At 43.7% G+C, this 27,177-nt stretch overlaps 1 protein-coding gene across 2 annotated transcripts; it reads right to left on the bottom strand.

Moving 5' to 3' along the window:
* Positions 1-271: 271 nt before the first annotated feature.
* kdf1a (keratinocyte differentiation factor 1a) lies at positions 272-26,577 on the bottom strand. Of its 2 annotated transcripts, none has more exons than XM_055656390.1 (4): positions 26,363-26,577; positions 5,306-6,403; positions 3,055-3,129; positions 272-1,681 (listed from the first exon to the last, which is right to left on the bottom strand). In XM_055656390.1, the coding sequence occupies exons 1-4, from the start codon at positions 26,376-26,378 to the stop codon at positions 1,605-1,607; spliced, it is 1,266 nt and encodes a 421-aa protein (XP_055512365.1). In that variant the 5' UTR covers positions 26,379-26,577; the 3' UTR covers positions 272-1,604. The 2 variants fall into 2 exon arrangements, with proteins under 2 accessions (XP_055512365.1, XP_055512366.1); XM_055656391.1 differs by lacking the exon at positions 26,363-26,577 and adding an exon at positions 26,096-26,340.
* Between the last annotated feature and the right edge of the window lie 600 nt (positions 26,578-27,177).

Raw genomic sequence — 27,177 nt, 5'->3', positions numbered from 1 at the left:
ATTTCCCCTGGTCTACAGGATTCGATGAGCTCAGGTCAACTTCCATCGCCCTTGGATCTCCCACAGTGCAGACCTTGGTGGATCGTGATATCAAAGACAAGGTGTTACTGCTCCATCGGAGCTTGTCCATATCATAGGAATACAGAACAGAAGAAGCAATGGCCCGACTGATAGAATCCTAAATCATGTAACATTAGCCAGGTCCATACCTTGGTGGTATTCCGAACCGTGTTGGGAGTTGGGATCAGGGATGAATGTATATTCAAGATCACAGACAATTTTACAGTTTTCTTTTAATATAAAAAGTAATTCATTAAAATCCATTGATGTTTCTCACCACAATGCAGCATCTCAATCAGTGATCCAAAACAATTCAATGGAGTATATAATGGTATATACTGGTACCCTACTTCATGCCACCATCAGAACGCCGATTGTTTGTAGCACTCTTGGCCCATCAGTCCACACAATCACTTTTACATATCAGCTTGGGAGAACCCAGCTACCCCTGCACTCCACTGATGTATCTCCAGCAATAAATCACTACAAGGCTCACCATGGGAGGGCTGGCGTTGGGGCAGTGGAGTGGGCACTGAGTGGAGATGTGGAATTCAGCCCAGCTGGGAGGGTGAGTGCAGTCAGTGCTGGAGACTGGAAGCATCTGCGCCACATGTTGACAGCACCAGGTTCCTCTGGTCTCCCTCTTCACCACCTTGTGGAGGTAATGCATGCTGCTGTCTCACCCTTTCTGTGTTTGGATACGCAGCACTCCCTGCTCCAGTCATTTCTCCATGGCGACAATCTCATAGGTTGCCCCAACAATGGCCCACACTCACTGTATCGTCGAGAGGGCAATCCTGAGACCCACCTAACCCCAATGACATAGACCAACACAGCCCATCCAACACCATTCCTCTCTAATAGCCTTTCATCATTGAACCCTGGGGAAATTAATTGCTGGATTTGCTTAGGACCCCAACAAACCAGCATTGTTGATTATGCTTGCCTTTATATTTAGTGCTATAAAGACTGATTTTAGTGTTGACTCAATTTCTGGGAATGCATCTTGGATGCTAAGCAAGGTACCAGTGCAAGGTAGAAGTAACTGTACACACACACAACCAACCATAACCCTTCCACTTGAGTGATAACTTACCGAGACCCTGGTGAAAGACCCTGTGACCCACTCTTTATTTATAGTAATTCTCATTGTTCCACAGCACTGAACCCAGATCTCCTGCACGAGGCAGGGCTCCTTATTCTCAGGGAGGAATGGGCGAAGTGGCTGGTGGGAGGGAGGGAGGAGGGAGGGGAGAAGGGGGAGGGCACTCATGGAAGAATGGCCACATTAAAGGCCAGTCATAACAGACTCTGGAAATTGGGAGATCGAGCTGAGAACCAGTGAAAATCCCCAAGGTTTTGTTGGGAGGGAAGGGGAGGGAGGAATGGAGGGAGGGGAGGAAGGAACAACACAACCATGAAAAACAGTCAAAACCCAGAGGGGAAGCGATTCAGCTCCATACTTTCCACCAGATCCCACATGATTGTCCTGGATCCACCCATCCTGTCCATTAAAGAATGTGGGGAGAGTTTGTCCTCTGATCTTAAAGGTAGACTTTGAGCAGCGGAGTTCCTGATGAATCAGTCTCAGTGTCCTGAAGAGAATCATCTTTTCGGATTTCTGGAGGAAGAAAGAGAACAATAAAGACTTTTCAGGTAGAACAGTTAAAACTGTACAAGTGATGGGGCATGAGATGAGGAAACAGAACAATATCGAGGCAATGTCAAAAGCACAGCAGATCAAAGTCAAGGACACTGTGCAGAACCTGATGAAATGTACAGATTCTGATTAAGGAGGATCAAAGAAATGGATGTGTTCAAGGAGAACGGCGAGGCATAGATATGGAACACAGGGTGGGGAGGAAATATTGAAAGAGATGAGTGCAAGGGATGAGAGAGAGAAAAGATAAATAAATTAATAGAGGTATGGGATGTGAGGAGCAAGGGACCTAGATGCAACAGACTAGATTGAAAGAGATGAGTGCAAGGGATGAGACAGAAATAAATTAATTGAGGTATGGAAAGTGAAGAGCCAGAGCAGGAAGAAGAGGACAATAGACAATAGGTGCAGGAGTAGGCCATTCGGCCCTTTGAGCCAGCACTGCCATTCAATGTGATCATGGCTGATCATCCCCAGTCAGTACCCCTTTCCTGCCTTCTCCCCATATCCCCCGACTCGGCTATCTTTAAGAACCCTATCTAGCTCTCTCTTGAAAGCATCCAGAGAACGGGACTCCACCGCCCTCTGAAGCAGAGAATTTAGCAGCAGAAAGGTAATTAATTAATGTTGACAGAGCAGGGAGGAATGGGATTTTCAAATGTCATTTCAGGTGGTGACCGTGTTGCTTCCAAGTACTGGGATTGATTTCATGTATCCATATTACATGAAATTAGCGTTTTTATTGGGAGTAGTTTATTCAGTTTCCTTTTTTTTTTTTTTTTTTAAGGCATTCATGAGTAACTTGAATTTGTTTGGACAGATGTTGCAATCAACACATGCTGCAAGTCTACACATGCTCATTCCCACCTCCAACTCAGAGGCTGTTACTGGACCTGAATAACTAAACGTATCAAATATACAGGGACATAGTTCCAGTTGTGGTCCTCAGGCCCACGCACCCTGCAAACCGGGTCTAGTTCACCGAGTTAGAGACTAGGGTTTGTTTAAGAAAGAAGTGCAGATGCTGGAAAAATAGAAGGTAGATAAAAATGCTGGAGAAACTCAGCGGATGAGGCAGCATCTATGGAGCGAAGGAATAGGTGACGTTTTGGGTCAAGACCCTTCTTAAGACTCAATAGGTGACATTTAGGGTCGAGACCCTTCTTCAGTCTAAAGAAGGGTCTCGACCCGAAACGTCACCTATTCCTTCGCTCCATAGATGTTGCCTCACCCGCTCAGTTTCTCCAGCATTTTTGTCTACCTTAGGGACTAGGGACTGTTCACTTCTAAGTTCGAGATACTTGACTGTCAGTACCACAGAGTTCAGGAATTACCTGGGGCAGCCAATCCCTGCAATTGCCTTGCCTTCAAATCCAGCGGATCCACGACTGAAATCTCCAAGTTGAGATCTAGACATAAACAAAGTTTCAAGTCATACTTCTGCAATCACAATAGCCTCTAACATACTTGAACTCTATGCATCTCCCAAAGGTTACATGCTATCCCCAGGTTACAAATGTCCAACAACATACAGTGCTCTCCATAATGTTTGGGACAAAGACCCATCATTTATTTATTTGCCTCTGTACTCCACAATTTGGGATTTGTAATAGAAAAAAAAAAATCACATGTGGTTAAAGTGCACATTGTCAGATTTTATTAACGGCCATTTTTAGACATTTTGGTTTCACCATATAGAAATTACAGCAGTGTTCATACATAGTCCCCCCATTTCATGGCACCATAATGTTTGGGACACATGGCTTCACAGGTGTTTGTAATTGCTCAGGTGAGTTTAAATGCCTCTTTAATGCAGGTATAAGGGAGCTCTCAGTACCTAGTCTTTCCTCCAGTCTTTCCATCACCGTTGGAATCACAATCAAAATAATACTTTATTAGCCAAGTATGTTTTGCAACATACGAGGATTTTCATTTGCCAAGTCCGTCATACAAATAAAAATCCCCAAACACCTGTCCGACAGTTCAGAAATGCTCTTCAGGAGTCAGAAGTGGATTTGTCAATGACCACTGTCCGCAGAAGACTTCATGAACAGAAATACAGAGGCTACACAGCAAGATGTAAACCACTGGTTAGCTGCAAAGGTAGGATGGCCAGGTTACAGTTTGCCAAGAAGTACTTAAAAGAGCAAACACAGTTCTGGAAAAAGTTGTGGACAAATGAGATGAACATTAACTTATATCAGAGTGATTGTAAGAGCAAAGTATGGAGGAGAGAAGGAACTGCCCAAGATCCAAAGTATACCACCTCATCTGTGAAACACAATGGTGGGGGTGTTATGGCCTGGGCATGTATGGCTGCTGAAAGTACTGGCTCACTTATCTTCATTGATGGTATAACTGCTGATGGTAGTAGCATAATGAATTCTGAAGTGTATAGACACATCCTACTGCTCAAGTTCAAACAAATGCCTCAAAGCTCATTGGCCGGCAGTCCATTCTACAGCAAGACAATGATTCCAAACATACTGCTAAAGCAACAAAACAGTTTTTCAAAGCTAAAACATGTTCAATTCTTGTTGGTGAAGTCAATCACCCGATCTGAACCCTATTGAGCATGTCTTTTATATGCTAAAGAGAAAACTGAAGGGGTCTAGCCCCCAAAACAAGCATAAGCTAAAGATGGCTGCAATACAGGCCTGGCAGAGCATCACCAGAGAAGACACCCAGCAACAACTGATGATGTCCATGAATCATTGCATGCAAAGGATATGCAACAAAATACTAAACATGACTACTTTCATTTACATGACATTGCTGTGTCCCAAACATTATGGTGCCCTGAAAATGGGGGGGGGGGGGGGGGGGGGGGGGACCATGTAAAAGCACTGCTGTAATTTCTACATGGTGAAACCAAAATGTATTAAATTGGCCTTTATTAAAATCTGACAATGTGCACTTTAACCACATGTGATTTTTTTCTATTACAAATCTCAAATTGTGGAGTACAGAGGCAAATAAATAAATGGTGGGTCTTTGTCTCAAACATTATGGAGGGCTCTGTACATACACAAATTCTTACGAATGGCAGAACTACATTCCCTCTCTCTTCATATTTTTAGCAACATTACCTTATCAGTCTTATATGTTTTTGATGTCATTCATTATAAATCATGCAGATATGGTTACCAGAGGAATTTTGTGTATGTTTCTGACAGACAAATTCGACTAACTGATGACTGAAAAAAAAAAAAAAAAAGACCCACTTGTTACTCGGGGCTGCCTATAATATATCCCCTGATTCAGTCTCCACTGTCCCAAAGGTACCTCTTATGACCACCACTGCATGTCCACTGCAATGATCAATTCAGTTCCAATGCAACCATGCTGCAATCCTGATCATTTAGGCAGCCCAGACCACTCGTGCAAATCAAAGACCCAATTTGGTCCTTGTCCTCAATACAGACACAACCTCCAATGCATCTCTGGCAAGTCTAGTGCAGCCCCAACCTTCACTGCAGCTCCAGTGCATCTCAACCCTCTACTCAACCCTCGATTCCCAATCCACGCCTAACCCCCAACATTTCCTCAACTCCCCCGTGCAGCCAGTAATGGCCGTTCCCTCACCATCACTTGGCAGAAAAGTCTCTGTTTGAGGTTTGGCATCAGTCGAGGTCAGACTGACCAGTCTTTCCTCACTGGGCTCTTGTGCATTACGCTTGTTTCTCTTGGGTTTCCGGGTGCTGATCCGGACGATCCCGGTCACTATCCTGCATTCCGCGTCCTTCTCGTTGATCTTGTAGCCCTTGGTGATGCTGTCGATCAGCTCGCTAATCTCGCTGCTCTTGCTGATGAAGGTGGTGTCAGACGTGCACTGTGCCAACATGTCAATTTGGTGAATGCTGAAGAGTTCCAGCAGCTTCTTGTTAATGTACTCATCCAACTCCGCGCTGGACATCGAGCCGCTCAGTTCATTATTCTCCAGATCCTCCTCTAGGAAGGAGGGGAACTCATCAGAAAGGCGCTTGTGAGAATTTGGCGATGTGCTTCCAGGACTCTCGGACTTCTGAGAATTGTAGATGTGCAGATCCTTGCGACACGAGTCCGTGGACTGACTGCTTCTCCTCTTGTCCCAGATCACCTCTTCCCCACGCAACTTGATGTCATAATAATTGAAACTATTGCCTGCAAGGTTGGCCTTTTTGGGGTTTAGGTCAGAGTTCATAGTGATGGCATGTGTTGGGCTTGAAACATATCTTAAAGTGGCAGTCTCAGTAACTTTAACATCTGTCGATGACTCTGTGGCCTTGGTACACGGATTATAGCCCCCAGGGTCTGCCTTGCACACTCCACAAGTCACCACGCAGCAGAAGACTGCTTTGAAGGTCTGCCACGTGACACAGGTTCCCAAACCACACGACGCACACCAGCCCGAATCGTCCGCATTCTCCGCCGAGCCCGGGATGAACCCGATGTTTTCCGAATTGTTCCCATTGGAATCTCTGGGATCCGCTTTGCGGCTGGGACCTTTCGCCAGCGGTTTGCCTTCCTTCCTCTGGGCTCGCCTGTGCTCCGGCGTCGACCCTTCGTAAACTTCCAGACTCAGGGAGTCCACGGAGACGGGCGGAAGACCAGGGGGAGCTAGCAGCTTCCCTCCCGCAATCCGGTCAGTTGGCTGCGATGTGGCTTTCCGCCGAGTGCCTTGCATGGCTGAGACTGAAGGATCTGTGGGGCACAAGGAGGAAAAACGTTACTTAACTACATTGTGCACAATTCTCAAATCACTGGGAACAGAGCCAGAACAGAAACACCAACATTTACAGTCATTAAAATTGTTTAAAAGATAATATAGTTTGCATGATTGCAATGGGAAGGTCATGCTCGGAAAACATTCTCTGAAAACTTTCTACATATGTGTTGGTGAGACTAGGATAATATATTTGAATATTAAATGGCCTTGGATAAGATACTGTACAGTCAAAGCAGAGCAGATGGAGTCAGGCAACACATTCCTTACAGCTGAAGGAGATGCAATCGCTTCTCTTCCCACCAAGAGAATCTTTTTACCAACTACAAGGCTCGAATGTCCATCTCATAACCACAAGCAATAACTGCGGTGAGCAAGCTTGACAAATAAATGTGCTAGTAGGAATTGAAGGGGATGCAGTTAGCTAAAAAGAAATAACCATATAACCATATAACAATTTACAGCACGGAAACAGGCCATCTCGACCCTTCTAGTCCGTGCCGAACACGTATTCTCCCCTAGTCCCATATACCTGCGCTCAGACCATAACCCTCCATTCCCGTCCATATAACCTGCCTCCACCACCTTCACTGGAAGCTCATTCCACACAGCCACCACTCTCTGAGTAAAGAAGTTCCCCCTCATGTTACCCCTAAACTTCTGTCCCTTAATTCTCAAGTCATGTCCCCTTGTTTGAATCTTCCCTACTCTCAGTGGGAAAAGCTTATCCACGTCAACTCTGTCTATCCCTCTCATCATTTTAAAGACCTCTAACAAGTCCCCTCCTTAACCTCCAAAGAATAAAGCCCTAACTTGTTCAACCTTTCTCTGTAACTTAGTTGCTGAAACCCAGGCAACATTCTAGTAAATCGCCTCTGTACTCTCTCTATTTTGTTGACATCCTTCCTATAATTAGGCGACCAAAATTGTACACCATACTCCAGAATTGGCCTCACCAATGCCTTGTACAATTTTATCATTACATCCCAACTTCTATACTCAATGCTCTGATTTATAAAGGCCAGCACACCAAAAGCTTTCTTTACCACCCTATCTACAAGAGATTCCACTTTCAGGGAACTGTGCACAGTTATTCCCTCTGTTCACCTGCATTCTTCATGCAATGTAAGAAATGTAAATAAACATTGGCAGTAGCTAATGGTGGAGTTTAACATAAAAGGTCAGATATACTCTGTAGCTCAGTCAACCTGTGTGGAGAGAGAAATTGAGCTAATATTTCAGTTGATCTTTCTTCGCAACATAAGGTTGGAATTCAACATTATGGACCTCGGAATAACCACTCCTGCATTGACACTTTAAGTGACTGGAAAAAAAAAAACTGGATCAATTGGGAAACACAAATCGGGACAAAGTGCAATTAGTGCTGCAGATAAATGGCCGGATCCCTACTAGGCCCTTGCTGTGCGCAGAGAAGGACAGGAAAAGGGGAGGGGAAAGAGGCGAGGGTGAAACAGGGCTAAGAGGAGGCACGGGTCTGCTACATGAATGCGTGGATAGGACAGAGGAAGGGGAATGGGAATTGCATTTGTTTTGCTATGGAGCCTAGATTTAGAAGATGCCCAGAACCTGTGCCAGTGATATTCTATGGGCACTTGTCGCAGCTTTCATTCACCCATGTCGTAGGCACATACAGTGCCCTCCATAATGTTTGGGACAAAGACCCATCATTTATTTATTTGCCTCTGTACTCCACAATTTGAGATTTGTACAGACAAAACCACATGTGGTTAAACTGCACATTGTCAGATTTTATTAAAGGGTATTTTAATACATTTTGGTTTCACCATGTAGAAATTACAGCAGTGTTTATACATAGTCCCCCCCATTTCAGGGCACCATAATGTGTGGGACACAAGGCTTCACAGGTGTTTGTAATCACTCAGGTGTGTTTAATTGCCTCCTTAATGCAGGTATAAGAGCTCTCAGCGCCCAGTCTTTCCATCACTTTTGGAAATGTTTATTGCTGTTTATCAACATGAGGACCAAAGTTGTGTCAATGAAAGTCAAATGATCCATTATTCGACTGAGAAACAAGAATAATACTGTTAAAGACATCAGCCAAACCTTAGGCTTATCAAAATCAATTGTTTGGAACATCATTAAGAAGAAAGAGAGCACTGGTGAGCATATTAATCGCAAAGGAACTGGCAGGCCAAGGAAGTCATCCACAGCTGATGACAGAAGAAGTCTCTCTATAATAAAGAAAAATCCCCATACACCTGTCTGACAGATCAGAAACACTCTTTAGGTGTCAGGTGTGGATTTGTCAATGACCACCGTCAGCAGACTTCATGAACAAAAATACAGAGGCTACACTGCAAGATGCAACCACTGGTTAGCTGCAAAAATAGGATGGCCAGGTTACAGTTTGCCAAGAAGTACTTAAAAGAGCAACCAGTTATATTTCATTGACTTCTCCAATTTCAGATAGTCCTTGCTTTCTCCCTCCTTCCCCTTCCTAGCTCTCCCACAGCCCACTGTCTCCGCCTCTTCCTTTCTTCTTCCCACCCCCCACATCAGTCTGAAGAACAGTCTCGACCCGAAACATCACCTATTCCTACGCTCCATAGATGCTGCCTCACCCGCTGAGTTTCTCCAGGATTTTTGTCTACCTACAGTTCTGGAAAAAGGTCTTGTGAACAGATGAGAGGAAGATTAACTCATATCAGAGTGATGGCAAGAGCAAAGTATAGAGAAGGACCTGCCCAGGATCCAAAACAAACCACCTCATCTGTGAAACACGGTGGTGGGGGTGTTATGGCCTGGGCATATATGGCTGCTGAAGGTACTGGCTCACTTATCTTCATTGATGATACGACTGCTGATGGTAGTAGCATAATGAATTCTGAAGTGTATAGACACATCCTACCTGCTCAAGTTCAAACAAATGCCTCAAAACTCATTGGCCGGCAGTTCATTCTACAGCAAGACAATGATCCCCAAACATACTGCTAAAGCAACAAAGGAGTTTTTCAAGCTAAAAGCTGGTCAATTCTTGATGTGTCAATTCTTGAGTGGCCAAGTAAGCTAAATATGGCTGCAATACAGTCAAAACCCGATCTGCCCTCCCAATGTCGGCGAGCATGCCGATAATATAGTTATGATAATTTTATATTCCGCGACGACCTCTCAACCCCAGGGCTTATAGAGAAAACAATTAAAGGTATGGACTATTTTTACATTAAATGGGGCATATATATAAACTGTAAAAGTTATCTATAAGCTGGGCTTTTTATATGGCTGCAATACAGGCACTAATCTAGCACGCTGTCAACATTGACAGCGAGCATGGAAAGCCCAGAGAAGTTGAACACTAAATTCCTTCCATTTGGCAACTGGTGATGTCCATGAATCACAGACTTCAAGCAGTCATTGTATGCAAAAGATATGCAACAAAATACTAAACATGACTACTTTCATTTACATGACATTGCTGTGTCCCAAACATTATGGGAGACTATGTAATGGGGGGACTATGTATAAACACTGCTGTAATTTCCACATGGTGAAACCAAAATGTATAAAAATGGCCTTTATTAAAATCTGACAATGTGCACTTTAACCAAGAGTGATTTTTTTCTATTACAAATCTCAAATTGTGGAGTACAGAGGCAAATAAATAAATGATGGGTCTTTGTACCAAACATTATAGAGGGCACTGTAGTCACTGAACACGACCCTCCCCAAAAAGCCTGTTGTTGCCTCCCCATGTTTTCAAAGTTAAATTCATTTAAAAGTGGCAGGGCAAGTTGAAAACACGAAGCATTGTAATTAACGTTGTTCAACAGAAAAACAAGGAAGTCATGGTAAACTTAGCAGATCATTAGTTAGGCTTCAGCTGGGCGACCTTGCGCAGATCTAAGGACCACATTTTAAGGTCAGCAAGGTTCTGAGAAGCAACAAGTCGACTGGTAGGATTCACAGCTGTGTGGAGAGATTATGTAACCAAGGATTGTTCTCAGAAAAGAACATAGGACAATACAGCACAGGAACAGGCCCTTCAGCCCACATTGTCTGTGCCAAGTATAATGACAAACAAATCTCTTCTACCTAAATATGATTCCCATCCCTCCATTCTCTGCATATCCGTATGCTTACCTAAAGGGTTCAGGAAAGATCTATTGAAGGTATTTAAACTTTTGACGGAACACACAAGGTGCAATTGTATCCTCTGTTCAGAGTATCAGTTACCAGGGTTCACAATTAAATGACAAAAGGTAGTCAAGCAGAGAAATGCTTTCAGACAGGGTGTTTAAGATCCAAACTGCATGACCAAAGAGAACGGGGGAGGCATATACCACATGATAGTTCAATGAGTTGATTGTGCATGTGGATGGAGAGACGAATTTGGAGGGTAATGGAGGAAAAAGCAGTGTTCATCTAAAACAGACAAGCTGCCCAACACAATACACTGCATATCTACCTTCTGTGCTGCAAGGTTATATGATTTTATACCTTCAGGCATTTGTCACCAAACCAGTTTGAGATGACTAATATGCATTAAATCTATTCTAAGCTCTAATTCGGGCTCCAGGCGGTTGAGTCTAATGCTCATCTGCTGTTTTACCAAACAAAAACGTGAAGACACAAAAAAAAGACAAGTCATTTATGCAATAATTTACCAATCTTGCTGAAAAGCCATTCGCATTTCTGCAACACCAATAACCTTCCAACATTTCTGAAATGATTTGTAGAGGTAATGTTCAGGCAACAGTGCGAATCAAATCAAAGGTTTAACAAAAGCTCTGGCAAAAAGATGATATATTGGAGCATTTTCTGGAGGGAGAGTGTTAAGCAGAGAAGAGAGCGCTTCAGGAGGAACCTCCAGTGCCTAGGCCCGGAGCAAAGAAAGTCAGGGATGCACAAGAGGAGAAATATTGGAGAAGGGGTGGCACAGTGGCACAACGGTAGAGTTGCTGTCTCACAGCGCCGGAGACCCAGGTTCAATCCTGACTACAGGTGTTGTCTGTGCAGAGTTTGTACTTTCTCTCTGTGACCTCGTGGGTTTTCTCCTGGTGCTCTGGTTTCCCCTCCACACTCAGTTCACTTTTATTTGTCATTTGTAGGTTAACACAGGGTCAACGGTACAATTACATTTTTTTGACAAGACAACGGGTCACCTCAGCAATGATATTCTAAGGATAAAATTGAGGTAAAACAAAAGATAAGATAAAAGTGTGCAAAGACCTGCAGATTTGTAGGTTAATTGGCTTCTGTAAATTTCCCCTGGTGTGTAGGATGCAAAACTTGGATAACATAGAACTAGTGTACAAGTGATTGTTAGTCTTGGTGGTCCGTAGGGCCCGTTTTCACGCTGTATCCCTAAACAATTAAACAAGTACAAAGGACTCAAGATGAGGTTAGACTGGGAACACCAAAATAATTGGTTGATCGGAAAAACATTTACGTAACAAGAGCTGTTGAGTGGGATTAATATAGATGAGTATTTGATGGCTAACATGACATGGTGCGTCAAAGGCCCGTTTCTGTACACTGTAACTCTGTCAAGGTTGAAGATTAAATATATTGCCCTGACAGATCTGCAACGGATAGATGTCAGGTGGGGGTAGGAAGTGATGGAGACCTGAAGAGAGGAAATAGACCAGGAAACTGAATAATCAAGTGCGAGGATGGCAAGGCGTAGATAGAAAAGTTAAATGGGCCATCGTCAGTTGGCTGACTGTGGCAACTGAGAAATAGAAGGGATCTGGGAACAAGGGCTTCAGAGAATTTGGGAGGTAATTGATAGGGCAAGAACTGTGATGCAACACCTTCTCAATCTAATGGTGTTTGGGCATGAAATTATGAGGGGGGTAGATGGGTGAATACACAGAGTTTTATTTTACCCAGAGTAGGGGAAATCCAAATCCAGAGGACATACGTTTAAGGTGAGAAGGGAAAGATTTAATAGGAATCTGAGGGGCAATTTTTTCACACAGTATATAGAATGAGATGTCAGGGGGGGTATTTGAGGCATGTACTATTACACCATTTAAAAGTAATTTGGACAGATACATGGATAGGAAAAGTTTAGATGAATATGGGCCAAATGCGGGCAGATGGGATGGGTGTAGATGGGAAATTGTGGTCGGCATGGGCATGAGATGACTGATTTTGATAAAGGCGTGCAGGTTTGAGGTTAATTGGCTTCTGTAAATTGTCCCCAGTGTGTACGATAGAATATACTAATATATGGGGTGATCGTTTTGGCATGGATTCAATGGGCTCTGATGCTCTCTCAGAGAGGAACCCATAACTGGAAAGGAATCAAGCAATAAAAAAAGGGAGGAAAGATGGGAATACAAGGAACTGCAGATGCTGGGTTGCAAAAAAGACACAAAGTGCTGGAATAGTTCAGGGAGCCACGCAGCATCTCTGGAGGACATGGATAAGTGACGTTTCGGGTCGGGGTGTCCCAAGCAAACCAGTCCGAAGAAGGGTTGCGACCCAAAACGTCACCTATCCATGTTCTCCAGAGATGCTGCCTGACCTGCTTATTTACTCCAAGCTCGTAGAAGGAGTGTTGGATCATGTGTTGGTGTGACTATCCTTTGCTACTTCCAGGGCAGCTTTATTGGGAAGGGTGCAGTACTTCAGTAGAGTGAAGCATTTACATTGCGAGTTGGCGTAGGAATGACAGACAACAAACCTGACTGTGAGATATGTGGATTCCTTGCTCTATCATTAGTAATCATGTTTTCAACTACTACAGGGCCAATGATCTGGAAATTCCTCCCAAAACCAGTCTGTCCACCACCCTCCTTCTGTTAGATGCTCTGTCAACTGTTTCTTTGCCCAGAATCTGGGTGATTTTTAGTTTAGTTTAGTTTAGAGATACAGTGTGGAAACAGACCCCACTGAATCCATGCCAACCAACGATCACCCCGTATATTAGTATATTCTATCGTACACACTGGGGACAATTTACAGAAGCCAATTAACCTACAAACCTGCACGTCTTTGGAAAGCGGGAGGAATCCAGGGAACCCACGGGATCACAGGGAGAACGTATAAACTCTGTACTGACAGCACCCGTAGTCAGGATCGAACCCTGGTCTCTGGCGCTTCAATGCACCAATCCTACCGCTGTGCCACTGTGCAGCCCAATTTTGCAACAAGAAAATGCAAGCTCGGGGGATATGTACAGGGTGCACATGTGAGCATGGTAGAGAGCCTCAGGAGAATAGTGACCTTGGGCTAGGAAATGGCAAGAGGCTGAACTCACTCATGTTAGTGACAAACGTTGGCATTGATTTTTAAAACATGAGGTTTTAGATCCTGGATGAGAAGTCTTGCTCAAATGTACAGAGCCCTGGTAAAATCACATCTGGAACACTGTGCAGTACTTCACTCAAAGTTCAGCAGGTGTTCCCATGAGTGAAAGCACTAATGGAATCAGCACTGAAATGCAACATTACTCCATTATATACAGCCAACAGAATCAAGGACCTCTCACACTCAGTCACTCTCTCTTCTCCCCTCTCCCATCAGGCAGAGGATACAAAAGCTTGAAAGCTGGTATCACCAGATTCAAGATTCCCCACCCCCACCATTATCAGACTCTTGAACAGAGAGATGCACTTCTGTGTCAGATGCGCAACTGCTCTGCCCATGATCGCAAGTAATTGCAGAGAGTCATGAACACAGTCCAATCCATTGCACGCCAGCCTCCCTACCATCGACTTCATGCTGCCTCGGGAAAGCAGCCTGCAGAAACCACTCACACCCTTGTTCTTTTCTCCTCCCCGCTCCCATCAGACAGGAAGTACAAAAGCTTCAAACCACATATTATCAAATTCAAGAACAGCTTCTACCCTGCTGCTATCAAACTCTTGAATCAACCTCTCATTTGATAGAGATAATTTCCCGATCTTCCAATCTACCGCTTGTGGCCTTTGTACTTTTTTCAATCTGCACTTTCTCTGTAGCTGCAACACTATATTCTTCCCTGTTTATTTTCTCTTTTGCATGATCTGTTGTACTAAGGTAAGGTTTGCTTCAGCTGACTGACAAACAAAACAAAGTGATTTACCGTACCATGGTACACATGACAATAATAAAAAAAAAAACAAATCAAACTGATTAGGCCGAGTGGACCTATACTTTCAGTTTAGTGTAAGAAATGGAAGTTGCAGAATTATTATGGGACTTGATCAGGTAAATATGGAGCTGACATTTCTCCTGCCTCAGGAATCACAGCCTCAAAACTAAGAGTTTGGCCATTAAGGACAGTGATAAGGAGAACTTTCTTCAGGTAGATGGTGATCAATCCTTGGACGTCACTACCCAGGAAGGCAGTGGAGGCTCAATCACAGAAGGTATTCGAGGAAGAGATACAAAGATCTTTCGTTTTTAAGATGATCAAGGATGTTGTACAGAAACGTGGCACCAAGTTAAAGGATCAGCTGTAACCTTATTGAATGGCAGAGCAGGAACAAAGGGGCCGAGGGGCCTACTCCTAGTTCTCTTATGTTTTTTTAAATAATTAATTGCTTTGATAAGGTAACAAAGGGGATGAATGCAGATGATGTGAAAATGTGTGATACAATAGCCTTGTTTTCATTCACTGTGTGGGAACGAGATCATTGCTGACAAACTAGGGCCTGACTATAATCGCCTTTGACAAGTTCCAAGATTTAGATCCCGTGATGAAAAAGCACCAATGCATTTTTAAAATCAGGATGGTGAGAGATTTGGAGAGACGCTGTCCTTAATAATTGTAAATGTTGTGTACTACAGCCACAGTGCACCAGTGGTGGAGTTTGAACATTATTATCAGATAGGCAGCCATTCCAACAGGCTGCTTCATTCTGGATCCTAACAAACTTCCGGAGTATTTTTGGAGCAGCACAAATCCAGGCAAGAGGACAATATAGACTATATAGTTTAGTTTATTATAGTCACGTATACTGAGGTACAGTGAAAAGCATTTATTGTTGTTATCCAGTCAACAGAAAGACTATACACGATTGCAATGAAGTCATCCACAGTGTACAGATACAGGATAACGAGTGCAAGATAAAGTTCATTCAAGTCTGATTAAAGATAGTCTAAGGGTCTCCAAAGAGGTAGATGGTAGGTCAGGACCAAAGATCCTAGAGGAGCAAGATAGACCACTCCTCCGAAATCCAATGGACTGACGTGTAGTACGTAACGGAACGTCACGGCCACCATTTGTTGATGCCAAACGCGACATCTTTGGTAGCGGGGACGAACTCCACAGTTGTACAATCTGCTCTATGCTCAGGTCGCAGGGAAGAGCAAAGATACTAGAGGCTCCTCTAGTATCTTTGGGGGAAGAGGACGTTTCCTCCACTCCCGAGTTGATCCAGGACTGATTCTCGGCCCCCCCGATACCAGATCAAGGCGGCCGGCACCAGTCTCTCTGTCCGGCGGGAGAGCCTCAAGCGTCTGCCCGCGGTCGACGCTCCCGAGGCAGCGGGCAGGCAATGCTCCTCTAGTATCTTTGGTGTCATCCGTTCCAAAGATTGATCTGCTCTATCATCTTTGGTGTAATCAGTTTTGTAGGGAACAGTGTTTTATATAACATCTATCACTTCATATATTTAGTTAATATTATTGTAAATTGTAGCTCAATAAAATGGCGTCATGTCATACTACGCTTTTTTCGCAGAGTGGCGCATCTTGCTCTGCTCTATAATCTTTGGTCAGGACCGGTCTCCAGTTGGTGATAGGATACTTCAGTTGCTTGATAACAGTTGGGAAGCAACTGTTGGACAAACATTGTTTGACTTGTGCCTTGTAGGTACTGTAGTTAAAATGCTTTGTGGCAAGGAGGTGAATCAGTCACCACAGAACATCCCTGCCTCCCACTGGCTCCTGTAGCTGGGGTTACGTGTCCAACCCCTTACAATGGAAGAATCATAGAGGAAGCAGCTGATGATAAAAGGGCTGCAGATACTGTCCTGAGGAAGAACAACATACTGGAATTGATATGTGTAGGAAGGAACTGCAGATGCTGGTTTACACCGTAGATAGACACAAAATGCTGGAGTAACTCAGCGGGTTATCTCGGATCGGAACCCTTCTTCAGACTGAAGGTCAGATCTGAAATGTCACCTATTCCTTGCTGCCTGACCCGCTGAGTTACTCTAGCATTTTGTGTCTATCTATACTGGAGTTGAGACACTGATCTCCAGAGCCACAAACATCTTCCACCGTGCGAGGAACGGCAAGAGTTACAGACAGCATTCCCCTTAATGCCCAATTTCACCAAGACTCACTGGCAATGTGTCCATTCAAACCTTGCCTTGACGTCAAGACAGTTTCTCTTGCCTGATTTATTGCATTCGGTTCATTTGCCCACATTCAGATAAAAGGCTCTACAGAGGTCCAGAGTGAATGGTTTTGGCAAAGCCCCAATCGGAGCATTGGCAGGCTGGTTACTGGCCACTCAATAGCAGAGTTAGCGAAAGCATCTTCCATCCCGTGGTTGAAGATTAGCAGTAGACTGATCATATTTAGCTAAACTGATTTGGTGCTTTTTTTTTGTGGTCAGGATATACATGAGCAATTATCAGTGCCATTGTGGTAACCTGAATAGGCACACTGCTATATCTGGAGCACACGTCTTCATGCCTCGACAGAATAGTGTATTGTTTCATAGTCACAACTATCTGTTAATATTACACGGCATGAAACAAAGTGGTTAAAGACCAGGGCAGCATAGAAACTAGGTGCAGGAGTAGGCCATTCGGCCCTTCGAGCCTGCACCGCCATTCAATATGATCATCCAAATCAATATCCCATACCTGCCTTCCCTCCATACCCCCTGATCCCTTTAGCCACAAGGGCCACATCTAACTCCCTCTTAAATCCAGCCAATGAACTGGCCTCAACTATCTTCTGTGGCAGAGAATTCCACAGATTCACCACTCTCAGTGTAAAATATGATTTTCTCATCTCGGTCCTAAAATACTTCCCTCTTATCCTTAAACTGTGACCCCTTGTTCTGGAACATCTTGGTTCAGCGGAGAAGTTACAGCCTTACAGAGTCCGAGTTTGATCCTGACAAAGGGTGCTGTCCATACAGAGTTTGTCCATTCTCCCAGTGTCCACATGGATTTTCTCCGGGTGCTCCAGTTTCCTCCCAAGTTCCAAAGATATGCAGGTTTATTAGTTAATTGGCTTTGGTATATTGTCCCAAGCGTGTAGGGTAGAACTAGTGTATGGGTGATTGCTGGTCGGCACAGACTCAGTCAGTGGGTCGAAGGGCTTTTCCATGTTGTATCTCTAATTTAATCTAAACTAACCTGACTTCTGGATCAAGTTCAAGTGAGTTTATTGTCATGTGTCCCTGATAGGACAATGAAATTCTTGCTTTGCTTAAGCACACAGAAAATAGTAGGCATTTACTACAAAACAGATAAATGTGTCCATATACCATGATATAAATATATACACACATGAATAAATAAACTGATAAAGTGCAAATAGCAGAAAGTGGTTATTAATAATCAGAGTTTAATCCGAGCCAGGTTTAATAGCCTGATGGCTGTGGGGAAGTAGCTATTCCTGAACCTGGTTGTTGCAGTCTTCAGGCTCCTGTACCTTCTACCTGAAGGTAGCAAGCATGGAGATGAGTGTGTGGCCAGGATGGTGTGGGTCTTTGATGATATTGCCAGCCTTTTTGAGGCAGCGACTGCGATAAATAAATGCGATCACCAGTCTGATGAAGGGTCTCGACCCAAAACGTCGCCCATTCTTTCTCTCCAGGGATGCTGCCTCACCCGCTTAGTTACTCCCAGCATTCTGTGTCCACCCTGACTTCCAGATTGACAGGAATGAACAGAGGAAGTCACAGTAGACCCTCCATCCAGCACTATCGATTGAAAATGGCTACAAATGCTTTAGCTTTGCCTTTGGCACATATGCTGATTCCCCACCATTACTGAAGAGGGGATGTTTTCAAAGCCTCCTGTTAACTGTTTTATTATCCACATACACTCATGACTAAATGTAGCAAGACAGCAGAGCTTCGATCTGATGCATTATGTGTGGGATCACATGCTGTGCATTGCAAACAGCCTTGGCTGTTCAGCCTCCATGTAACCTTCTGGTACAGCTCAAGCAGGTTGGCATCCCGTTACAAAGGGTGGTCATTCAGCTGAGGGATGAAAATAACTTTTTTTCCTGCAGAGGATACCAAATCTTTGAAATTCTCCACCAAAGACGACTATGGATGTTTGATTACTTATATTCAACGAAGAGCTATTTAGACATTACCAGAGCCATGAGATATGGGGTTAATGTACAAAGTGGCAACCATATAAAATATTAGCCACAATCGTATTGAATGACAAAGCAAAGAGGAGGTCAAGTAGCCTACTTGTGTGCGTTTTTCTCATGTGATGGCTTTCTGAACTATTCATTGAATGGGGTTATTTCTCTAGCACAATAGCAACAACAGTTCAAGGGTTGTGCCAGGATAGGGGGCTGCTGATTGTGGAGGAATGTTTGTAGTCTTGCTGAAGGCCCAGATTTTGTCATGAATGTTCACCTTTGAGTTGCAGGTTATTGATTGAACTGATTGAAAGATACAGCATAGAACCAGACCCTTTATCCCAACAACAACACCCTGACCATTGATCACACTGTTTTCATGTTATTCCACTTTCACATCCACTCCCTGCACACCAAAGGCAATGTTACAGAGGCCAATTAACCTACAAACCTGGACTTCTTTGGGATATGGGAAGAAACCTGAGCACAGGGAGTAAACCCATACTGTCACAGGAAGAACGTGCAAACTCCACACAGAGAGTATCCGAGGTCAGGATCCAACCTGCTGGCCTCTGGCGCTGAGGCTGCAGCTCTACCAGCTGCACCTCTGTGCCACTCTAATGTTATGTTAGCAATCTATCCCACACAGCACAATGGTCATTCCACACAGTACAGAGGAGGGAGACCTTGGTATAAAACAAGAGTCTATTTCTAGTATTCTGCAGTGGACACAGATAACTGCCTGCAGCCACCAAGTGATAGTTAGTAGTATCTTTTGATCAAGGATATCCTGGTCACTTTGAACACTGACATTTCCCAATCACTCACCATATCAAAAATCCTCAGCATTTCTGTGATTTTTTTTAGCACAATTGTCAACACTGAGCTCTGACATGTTGTAGCCCACTCCCTGCCTGTCTACATCGCATGAAGTATCTCTGCATCCTCATCACCACTCGTTCTAGATTAGTTTTGTGTCATATTCACGGACTCCGAGTGCAACAATTACACAAACCTCTGTCGGTGGCTGAAACAAATGAACCAGCAGGTCACTTGTTACCTGTGGACCCATTAAGTGACCTTTTGGGCTGATTGAGTAGTGAACATCTGACAGATGAAATTCAATGTAAAACTGCAAGGTGTCATGTACTCAGAAAGAAAACTAGAAATTAAATGACACCCTTTTAGAAGACTTAGAAGCCTCTGTTTAAATCTTAGAAAGTAGCAGTATGCTAACACACAAGTCAATAATGAGCTCAAGGTTCTGGGGTTAGAAGACCATGACATGGGGCAGAATTAGGCCATTTAGCCCCTCAAGTCTACTCTGCCATTCGATCACAGTTGAACTATTTTCCCTGCCTTCGCCCCGTAACCTTTGATGCCCATATTAATCAAGAACCTATCAACCTCTGCTTTAAGAAAACACTTAATGTCTTGGCTCCCATTGCCCTCTGTGGCAATGAATTCCACAGATTCACCACCTTCTGGCTAAAAACATTCCTCCTTATCTCCATAATATATCATTATCATAAACAGAGGCAGAGTACAGATGGCATAAATATATAGAGTACTCGGCTCCCACTGATGCCTAACGCTGGGGATCACATTTTAAGAAGGGGTGGAGATTTGGAAGAGAACAACATAGGATTAACTCGAAGGGTTCGAGTGAGAATGGAGTACACATCTCTCGATCTATAAACTGTGGACTGCCAGAAAGAACTGCAATTGCTGTCCCTCATAGCACAGCAATCCAGAAGCTGTTTAAAATCACAAAAGGTTAATACAGGTTAAATTAAGGGAAACTATTTGCAATGGTTTAAGTGTTGGTAATAAGAGTGTGCAGATCGAAGGTGATTGGCAAAATAATAAGGGAGAACAGAGAGAAAACCCCCCAAAACAAATGGTTGGGATTTGAAGCGCGGAGTTTCATAGGAAGTGGTTATAGATTTAACAGTAGATTTCTGAACTGTGGATGGTTGGGCTGAGAAATTAACCAAAGGATACGAGGAAAGAGTCAGGAAGACAAATTAACTGGATTGGTCTATCAAAGAACTGGTACATACTTGATGGGTCAGAGGTCAGACCTTTGTACTGTACTATCATACAACTGAATAATGTTAATGTACGCACACATATTCAGTTGGCTAGTTAAGCTTCATTATTTTTATAAGATGGGGACTGAGACTTCTTACTTCAATGCCCGGCTTTTGTTCGATTTCTCATCACGGACAATGCAGTCAGTTCTCAGTACAGCCCTGATCTGTATTGAAACATGAGCCACAACCATCTAACTCAGAGACCAAAGAGCCACCCACTTCAGGCACAGACTCAGTTTGTGTACAATTAATTTCAACATCATATAACAAATGCACAATAAAATTAGCTTGGGACAGTCAGATGTCCCTGCATCATCTCCAATCTTGTTCCAAACAGACTGAAGACACTCAGTTACTGCCTTGATGTCGTTATATTCAACAGTTAAATTTCCATTCTGTCACAGAGACATTATTGAAAATCTCATGTCCTTCTGATATTATTAAACAAGCAATCTTTAGGCTCCGTCAATATCAAATCTACCTGTCAAACAAAACAATGAAAAGTGCCTCTCTATTCTTCCGTCACTGATACAGACAACAAGCAGGACACAGACAACAATTACATTGCTAGACCCATGAAAGGCGGTCACATTGAAAAGTTAGCTGGAGCAAAAATGAAACTGTCCAGAGGAAGGGTCTCGACCCGACACAGCGACTGTCCTTTCCCCAAGTTCTCAAGCAGTTTGTTTTTAGCTCCAGATTCAAGGATCTGCAGTCACTTGAGTCTCCGTTAAAGTTATCTGTTTCTCTCCAGTAATGTACCCGACCGATTTGACCTTTCACACATGTTCAACTGTTATTGCAGATACACAGCACTTACATGTTCCTAGTGTTTGAAGAAGGATACTCAAAGAACCTTTGGAAACAAAGAACCTCTTACATTTATAAAGCATCTTTCACACCCTCATTACTTACACAAGCACTTTTTGATGTGTGGTCCCCGTTGTAATCCAGAGACTTCATTTTTCTCCCTACTGCTCAGTGCCATCAGGACTAGGGTCAGTGCGGGCTCACACTCTGATGTGTAATGATGAAACGCAATAACATTGTACTGTCACCATTCAGGACGTATGGCAGGAAGCAGTACCTGAGCATCAGGACGTCATTATTTCAAACAATTCCTTTAATATTTCAGCTGGTTTCACTCCTGTTATATTAGTAACAGCCTCGAGAAAATTATTCATATAGTCTAACAAAGTTGAACACCAACATCAAGGCTACAGAAGGCAGTTCATTGTTCTGTTGCCAGTTCAGCTGACAATTAAATACTCTTGACTCTTTGAAATGGATTATGTGGAGGCAAAGAGGATTAGTTGAACCTGACACCATGTTCGGCACAGACATTGTGGGCTGATAGGCCTGTTCCAATGCTACTGTTCTATGTTCCATGTTCAAAAAGCAAAGAGAGGAGTCAAGGTGACATTGCCACATTCCAAATGGTTGGATATGTGGCAGTGGGAGTTTAGGCTGACAGCGGGCTCTCCCGAAAACTGGCAACCACTGACATTTTGCCCCAACACGGCATTGTTCCCTGCCATACGTGTTTCTGTTCCAGACAAAAAATACATTTTAGAGTAATAATCGAACATTGAGGTTATGCCATCAGGCTCAATATTCTAAAAAATAAGGTTCAGGTATTTTTTGATAATGTACAGGTTCAGGTGAGATGATGCAGATCTTTACATTTACAGAAAGTTTGAAATTACTTTGCTATAAATACAAGACAATGAATATCAAAGTCCAGTAAGGAGTTCAAGAGAAACTTATTATCCCAGAGACATGCAAACTACTGTTACACAGAGCAGTGAAGGAATAGAGCACAGGCATGTTTAATGGAAAGCTAAATATACAGAAGGTGAAAGGAATAGCAGGAGATGATGGTAGGATTAACGGATTAGCGATGGAAAGAGGCTTGTATAGACCAAATTCCAACATAAACTAGCCAAATCATATGGTCTGTTTCTGTTCTACTGTGAAGAGTGACACCGTCCAGTCCTAAAATATTGGACGTAGACAAAAGTGCTGGAGAAACTCAGCGGGTGCAGCAGCATCTATGGAGCGAAGGAAATAGGCAACGTTTCGTGCCGAAACGTTGCCTATTTCCTTCGCTCCATAGATGCTGCTGCACCCGCTGAGTTTCTCCAGCACTTTTGTCTACCTTTGATTTTCCAGCATCTGCAGTTCCTTCTTAAACACTAAAACATTGGACAACTGGAGCTGCCAGAGGAATGGTGGGTGGAGTAGTGGAGTGTCAGAGTTAGAAACATAGAAAATAGGTGCAGGAATAGGCCATTCGGCCCTTCGAGCCTGCACCGCCATTCAATATGATCATGGCTGATCATCCAACTCAGTATCCTGCACCTGCATTCTCTCCATACCCCCTGATCCCTTTAGCCACAAGGGCCACATCTAACTCCCTCTTAAATATAGCCAATGAACTGGCCTCAACTACCTTCTGTGGCAGAGAATTCCACAGATTCACCACTCTCTGTGAAAAATGTTTTCCTCATCTCGGTCCTAAAAGATTTCCCCCTTATCCTTAAACTGTGACCCCTTGTTCTGAACTTCCCCAACATCGGGAACAATCTTCCTGCATCTAGCCTGTCCAACCTCTTAAGAAGTTTGAAAGTTTCTATAAGATCCCCCCTCATTCTCAGTTATTCTTAGAAATAAAACGGGGTTTGGGGCACAGACTGTCTTACCGTCTCTATACATTCACCATGTACAGGCTAGCAATGATACCAAGAGTTCATGCTCCATAGCACGGGTGGCCAATCTTAACTGAGCCTCAATGACTTCATCCACACTGACTCACCCTGAGCTAAGCTCCTCCAAATGAAATATCACCTGGAGACGTGGCCCGATTGTAACTTTGGACACATGATCATTCTGTTAAAGGAACCAAATCTAGTTATTTCTTAAACGTCAAGTAACTCAAAACCATGGGTTATAGAAAGTTCAAGAACTGAAATCACAAAAACAAATTCACTAAAACAGTTAAAATGTGACATAAAGTGCTGGAAGTAACTCAATTGATTAGGCAGCATCTCTGGAGGATACGGATAGTGATATTTTGTGTGGGACCCTCTTCAGATTGAAGAATGGTCCTGAACCAAAACATCACCAATTCATAGAAACATAGAAATTAGGTGCAGGAGTAGGCCATTCGGCCCTTCGAGCCTGCACCGCCATTCAATATGATCATGGCTGATCATCCAACTCAGTATCCCGTACCTGCCTTCTCTCCATACCCCCTGATCCCCTTAGCCACAAGGGCCACATCTAACTCCCTCTTAAATATAGCCAATGAACTGGCCTCAACTACCCTCTGTGGCAGAGAGTTCCAGAGATTCACCACTCTCCGTGTGAAAAAAGTTCTTCTCATCTCGGTTTTAAAGGATTTCCCCCTTATCCTTAAGCTGTGACCCCTTGTCCTGGACTTCCCTAACATCGGGAACAATCTTCCTGCAATTCATGTCCTTCCGAGATGCTGCCTGTCCCAATGAGTTACTCCAGCACTGTGTGTTCTACATGATATTCCACCATTTGCAGTTCCTGGCATCTACAGTCCTAGTATGATCCTGGGGTGAACTGAATAAAATAAAACTAAGTTTGTACTTACAAACGAGTTGAGCAGATTAAAGGATGATCTGGTTGAAGTGTTTAAAGATGATTAAATAAACCGATAGATTAAAGAGAAGTAAGTTTTTGCTTTGGGAAGGGAGGTGGGGATGCAGGGTTACTGAGCCAAGTCCAGAACTACATCATTACAAAATCAGGCTATTGAGCAGCAAAGTCCGGAAAGATTCCTACTCAAAATGTCTGCTTGAAAGATGGAACACATTCCCCACGAGCTGGCAGGGTGTAAATTTCAAAACTGAGATCAATATATTTTTCAAAAAGTACCAAAAGATGTGAAACATTACAGAATTCAGTTAAGTGGATGAAGTCAGATGGGGATCAGCTATGGTCTTATTGCCCTTGGTCAATATGTATCAGTTCCCACACATCAAGAGTCATCCCAAGGCCAGACATTGACAGCAAAATTCATCACAGACTTCCAACACAAGCAAAACATTTGACTGAATAGAGTCACAGTCAGCGGGGGATAGAGCATGGAAAAAGACACTTCAGCCCACCGAGTCCATTTACACTAATCCTATATTAATCCCGTGTTCCTATCAACTTTCCCAAATGGCTAAAAAGAGCCATGTTCTACCGAGCAACAATCATTCCTGCCCTCCTGAATTTGTGGGATAATTAGAACAGGCATCTGAAAAGACTGAAGCGACAATAATGCTGCTTGCACACAACCATCCAGATCATTGGCAGCCTTGATCAATCAAGGTCAGCAGCCTCTCCCAAGCCAAGGTCATGAGCAGCAGCTGTGATCACACAACACAAGCTTCAGAATGCAGGCCACACCATCCACATGCCCAACACCAGACTCACGGAACAAGCTCCCCACTCTGACTCGCATCACATCAGTTTCCAGGAGGCTAGAGAAAATGCACAAGGATCTCCTCAAACCTTCCTTGGAAAATAAATGTGACATCCTTGCGGTCTCGTAGAATCTCTAGGCCAGGACTACTCTAGGTGGCAGGCAAGCAGCCCCCAAAAAATGGTGATACTTTGCCTGCAACAGCCATTACAAATGCAGTGCTGGAGGTCAGAATTAGCCCAGGTAGCTCTGACACAACCAGCAAGGGCAAGATGGTCGTATGGCCTTCTGTAACCGATATTTTATATGAATCTGTTCTGTTGTGCACAGGTCTGAAGAAGGGTTATGACCCAAAACGTCACCCATCTTTTTTTCTCCAGAGATGCTGCCTGACCCGCTGTGTTACTCCAGCACTTTGTGTCAATCTGTTGGATGCCATATTCCCTTCATCACAATATTGCCTACAATTCAAATATATTTTATTTGCTGCAAAAATAAATCTTGAAAGCTGTTACAGAAATGCAAACTCCCTCTTTGATTCTTCCTCCTGGCCTCTCTCTCTCCGCATCTCTCCCCTCCCCATTCCCTCCCTTTTTCTTTCACTCTCCTGTTACCTTCCTTGTTCACTTTCTTTTTTTTCCTCCTTCGCCAATCTCATTCCAAACTTCTCTTCCACTCTTTCACTCACTCTCTCGCTTACTAACTGTCCCCATTCGCCTCCTCTCCTCTCCCTCCATGTTAACCTTTTGCTTCTCTCACTCCAGAGTTACTAAACTTTCCCTATGGGGGTGAAAAAAAAAAAAAAAGTTTTTCACCAACAAGAGAACTTGCCAGAGCTTGGGGCAGGGCAGCGGTTTCCGGATCCTTACCATAACACGCTACTGGAGGCGAGGCCCCGCTGAGGTCGCCTCCCGCGACCCGCGCTGCCCACTCCGGGTTACAAGCCGCGCGCTGCCCACTCTCCGGCCCGGTTGTCCCCTGTCGATCCCGGTCTCTCCCGCCGCGTCCCGGCAGCTCCTCACCTGCACCAGGTGAGCACTGACGTCACCAGCTGCTCCAGGAAGGGGAAAAAAAATCGAAACAGGAAACGCTGACTTATACACAAAGTAAAAGGGACAAATGTTTCCAGTTATTACCCAATATTTGCAGCATAAAAATCGAACTCTTCGATCCACATTGTTCACGCACACTAGCCTCCTCCCACCGTTCTCAGTTTAACCCATGTAAGTTAGAATGTATTATAAACACACAGCAGAAAGTTAAAACCAGCATATGGGTGGCAAACACATCTGCTCAGTACTGTCCAGCTGGAGGAGGCTGAGCTGTGATTTCAGGGGAGAGTAGTTCCTGGACAAGTGACACCCACTCTTATGTGGAGTGACCAGAGGCACAGATCAGGGGGTCTGAACTTTCATCCTGTGCAACCGGTTCAAGGTAACTATAGACGAGCGAAGGGGGAAGAATCATGGCACAGAGGTTGTGACATCCTTGTGAATTCATCCAAAAAGCCAGATGGCATTTACTATTTACATACTGAATTGCGAAACTTGTGATGCAAACTTTCATATCTTTGAAGCTCTTGCATATTTGCGACAGGCACGTCACATAACTCTGCTGTGCAACTTGATCGCAGAGTAAACACACACGCAGAAGAATTTTCCACATTTACAGGTATTTATGAATTTGAAGGGTTCAAGATGGCAGCGGAAACATAGCAGCTCTTGCCCATTGCCTCGGTGTAATCTACTTGTGCTTCAGTATGATTGTGCCTAATGTATAGTAAGATTGTTATTGAACTGTGTGTAAAACAAAAACATTTTCACTGTACCAAGGTACCTGAGGCAATAAAAAGTACAATTGAAGGCTAATCAAGAGGGTGGAATTAAATGGAATGGGGCATTGGAAGCGCCAATACTGTATATTTATGAGAGAATGACTGTCTCAGCAGTTA

The sequence above is a fragment of the Leucoraja erinacea genome, chromosome 26, assembly GCF_028641065.1.
Source record: "Leucoraja erinacea ecotype New England chromosome 26, Leri_hhj_1, whole genome shotgun sequence".
Taxonomy (NCBI): Eukaryota; Metazoa; Chordata; class Chondrichthyes; order Rajiformes; family Rajidae; genus Leucoraja; species Leucoraja erinaceus.
This window is presented reverse-complemented; position numbering and strand designations above follow the sequence as displayed.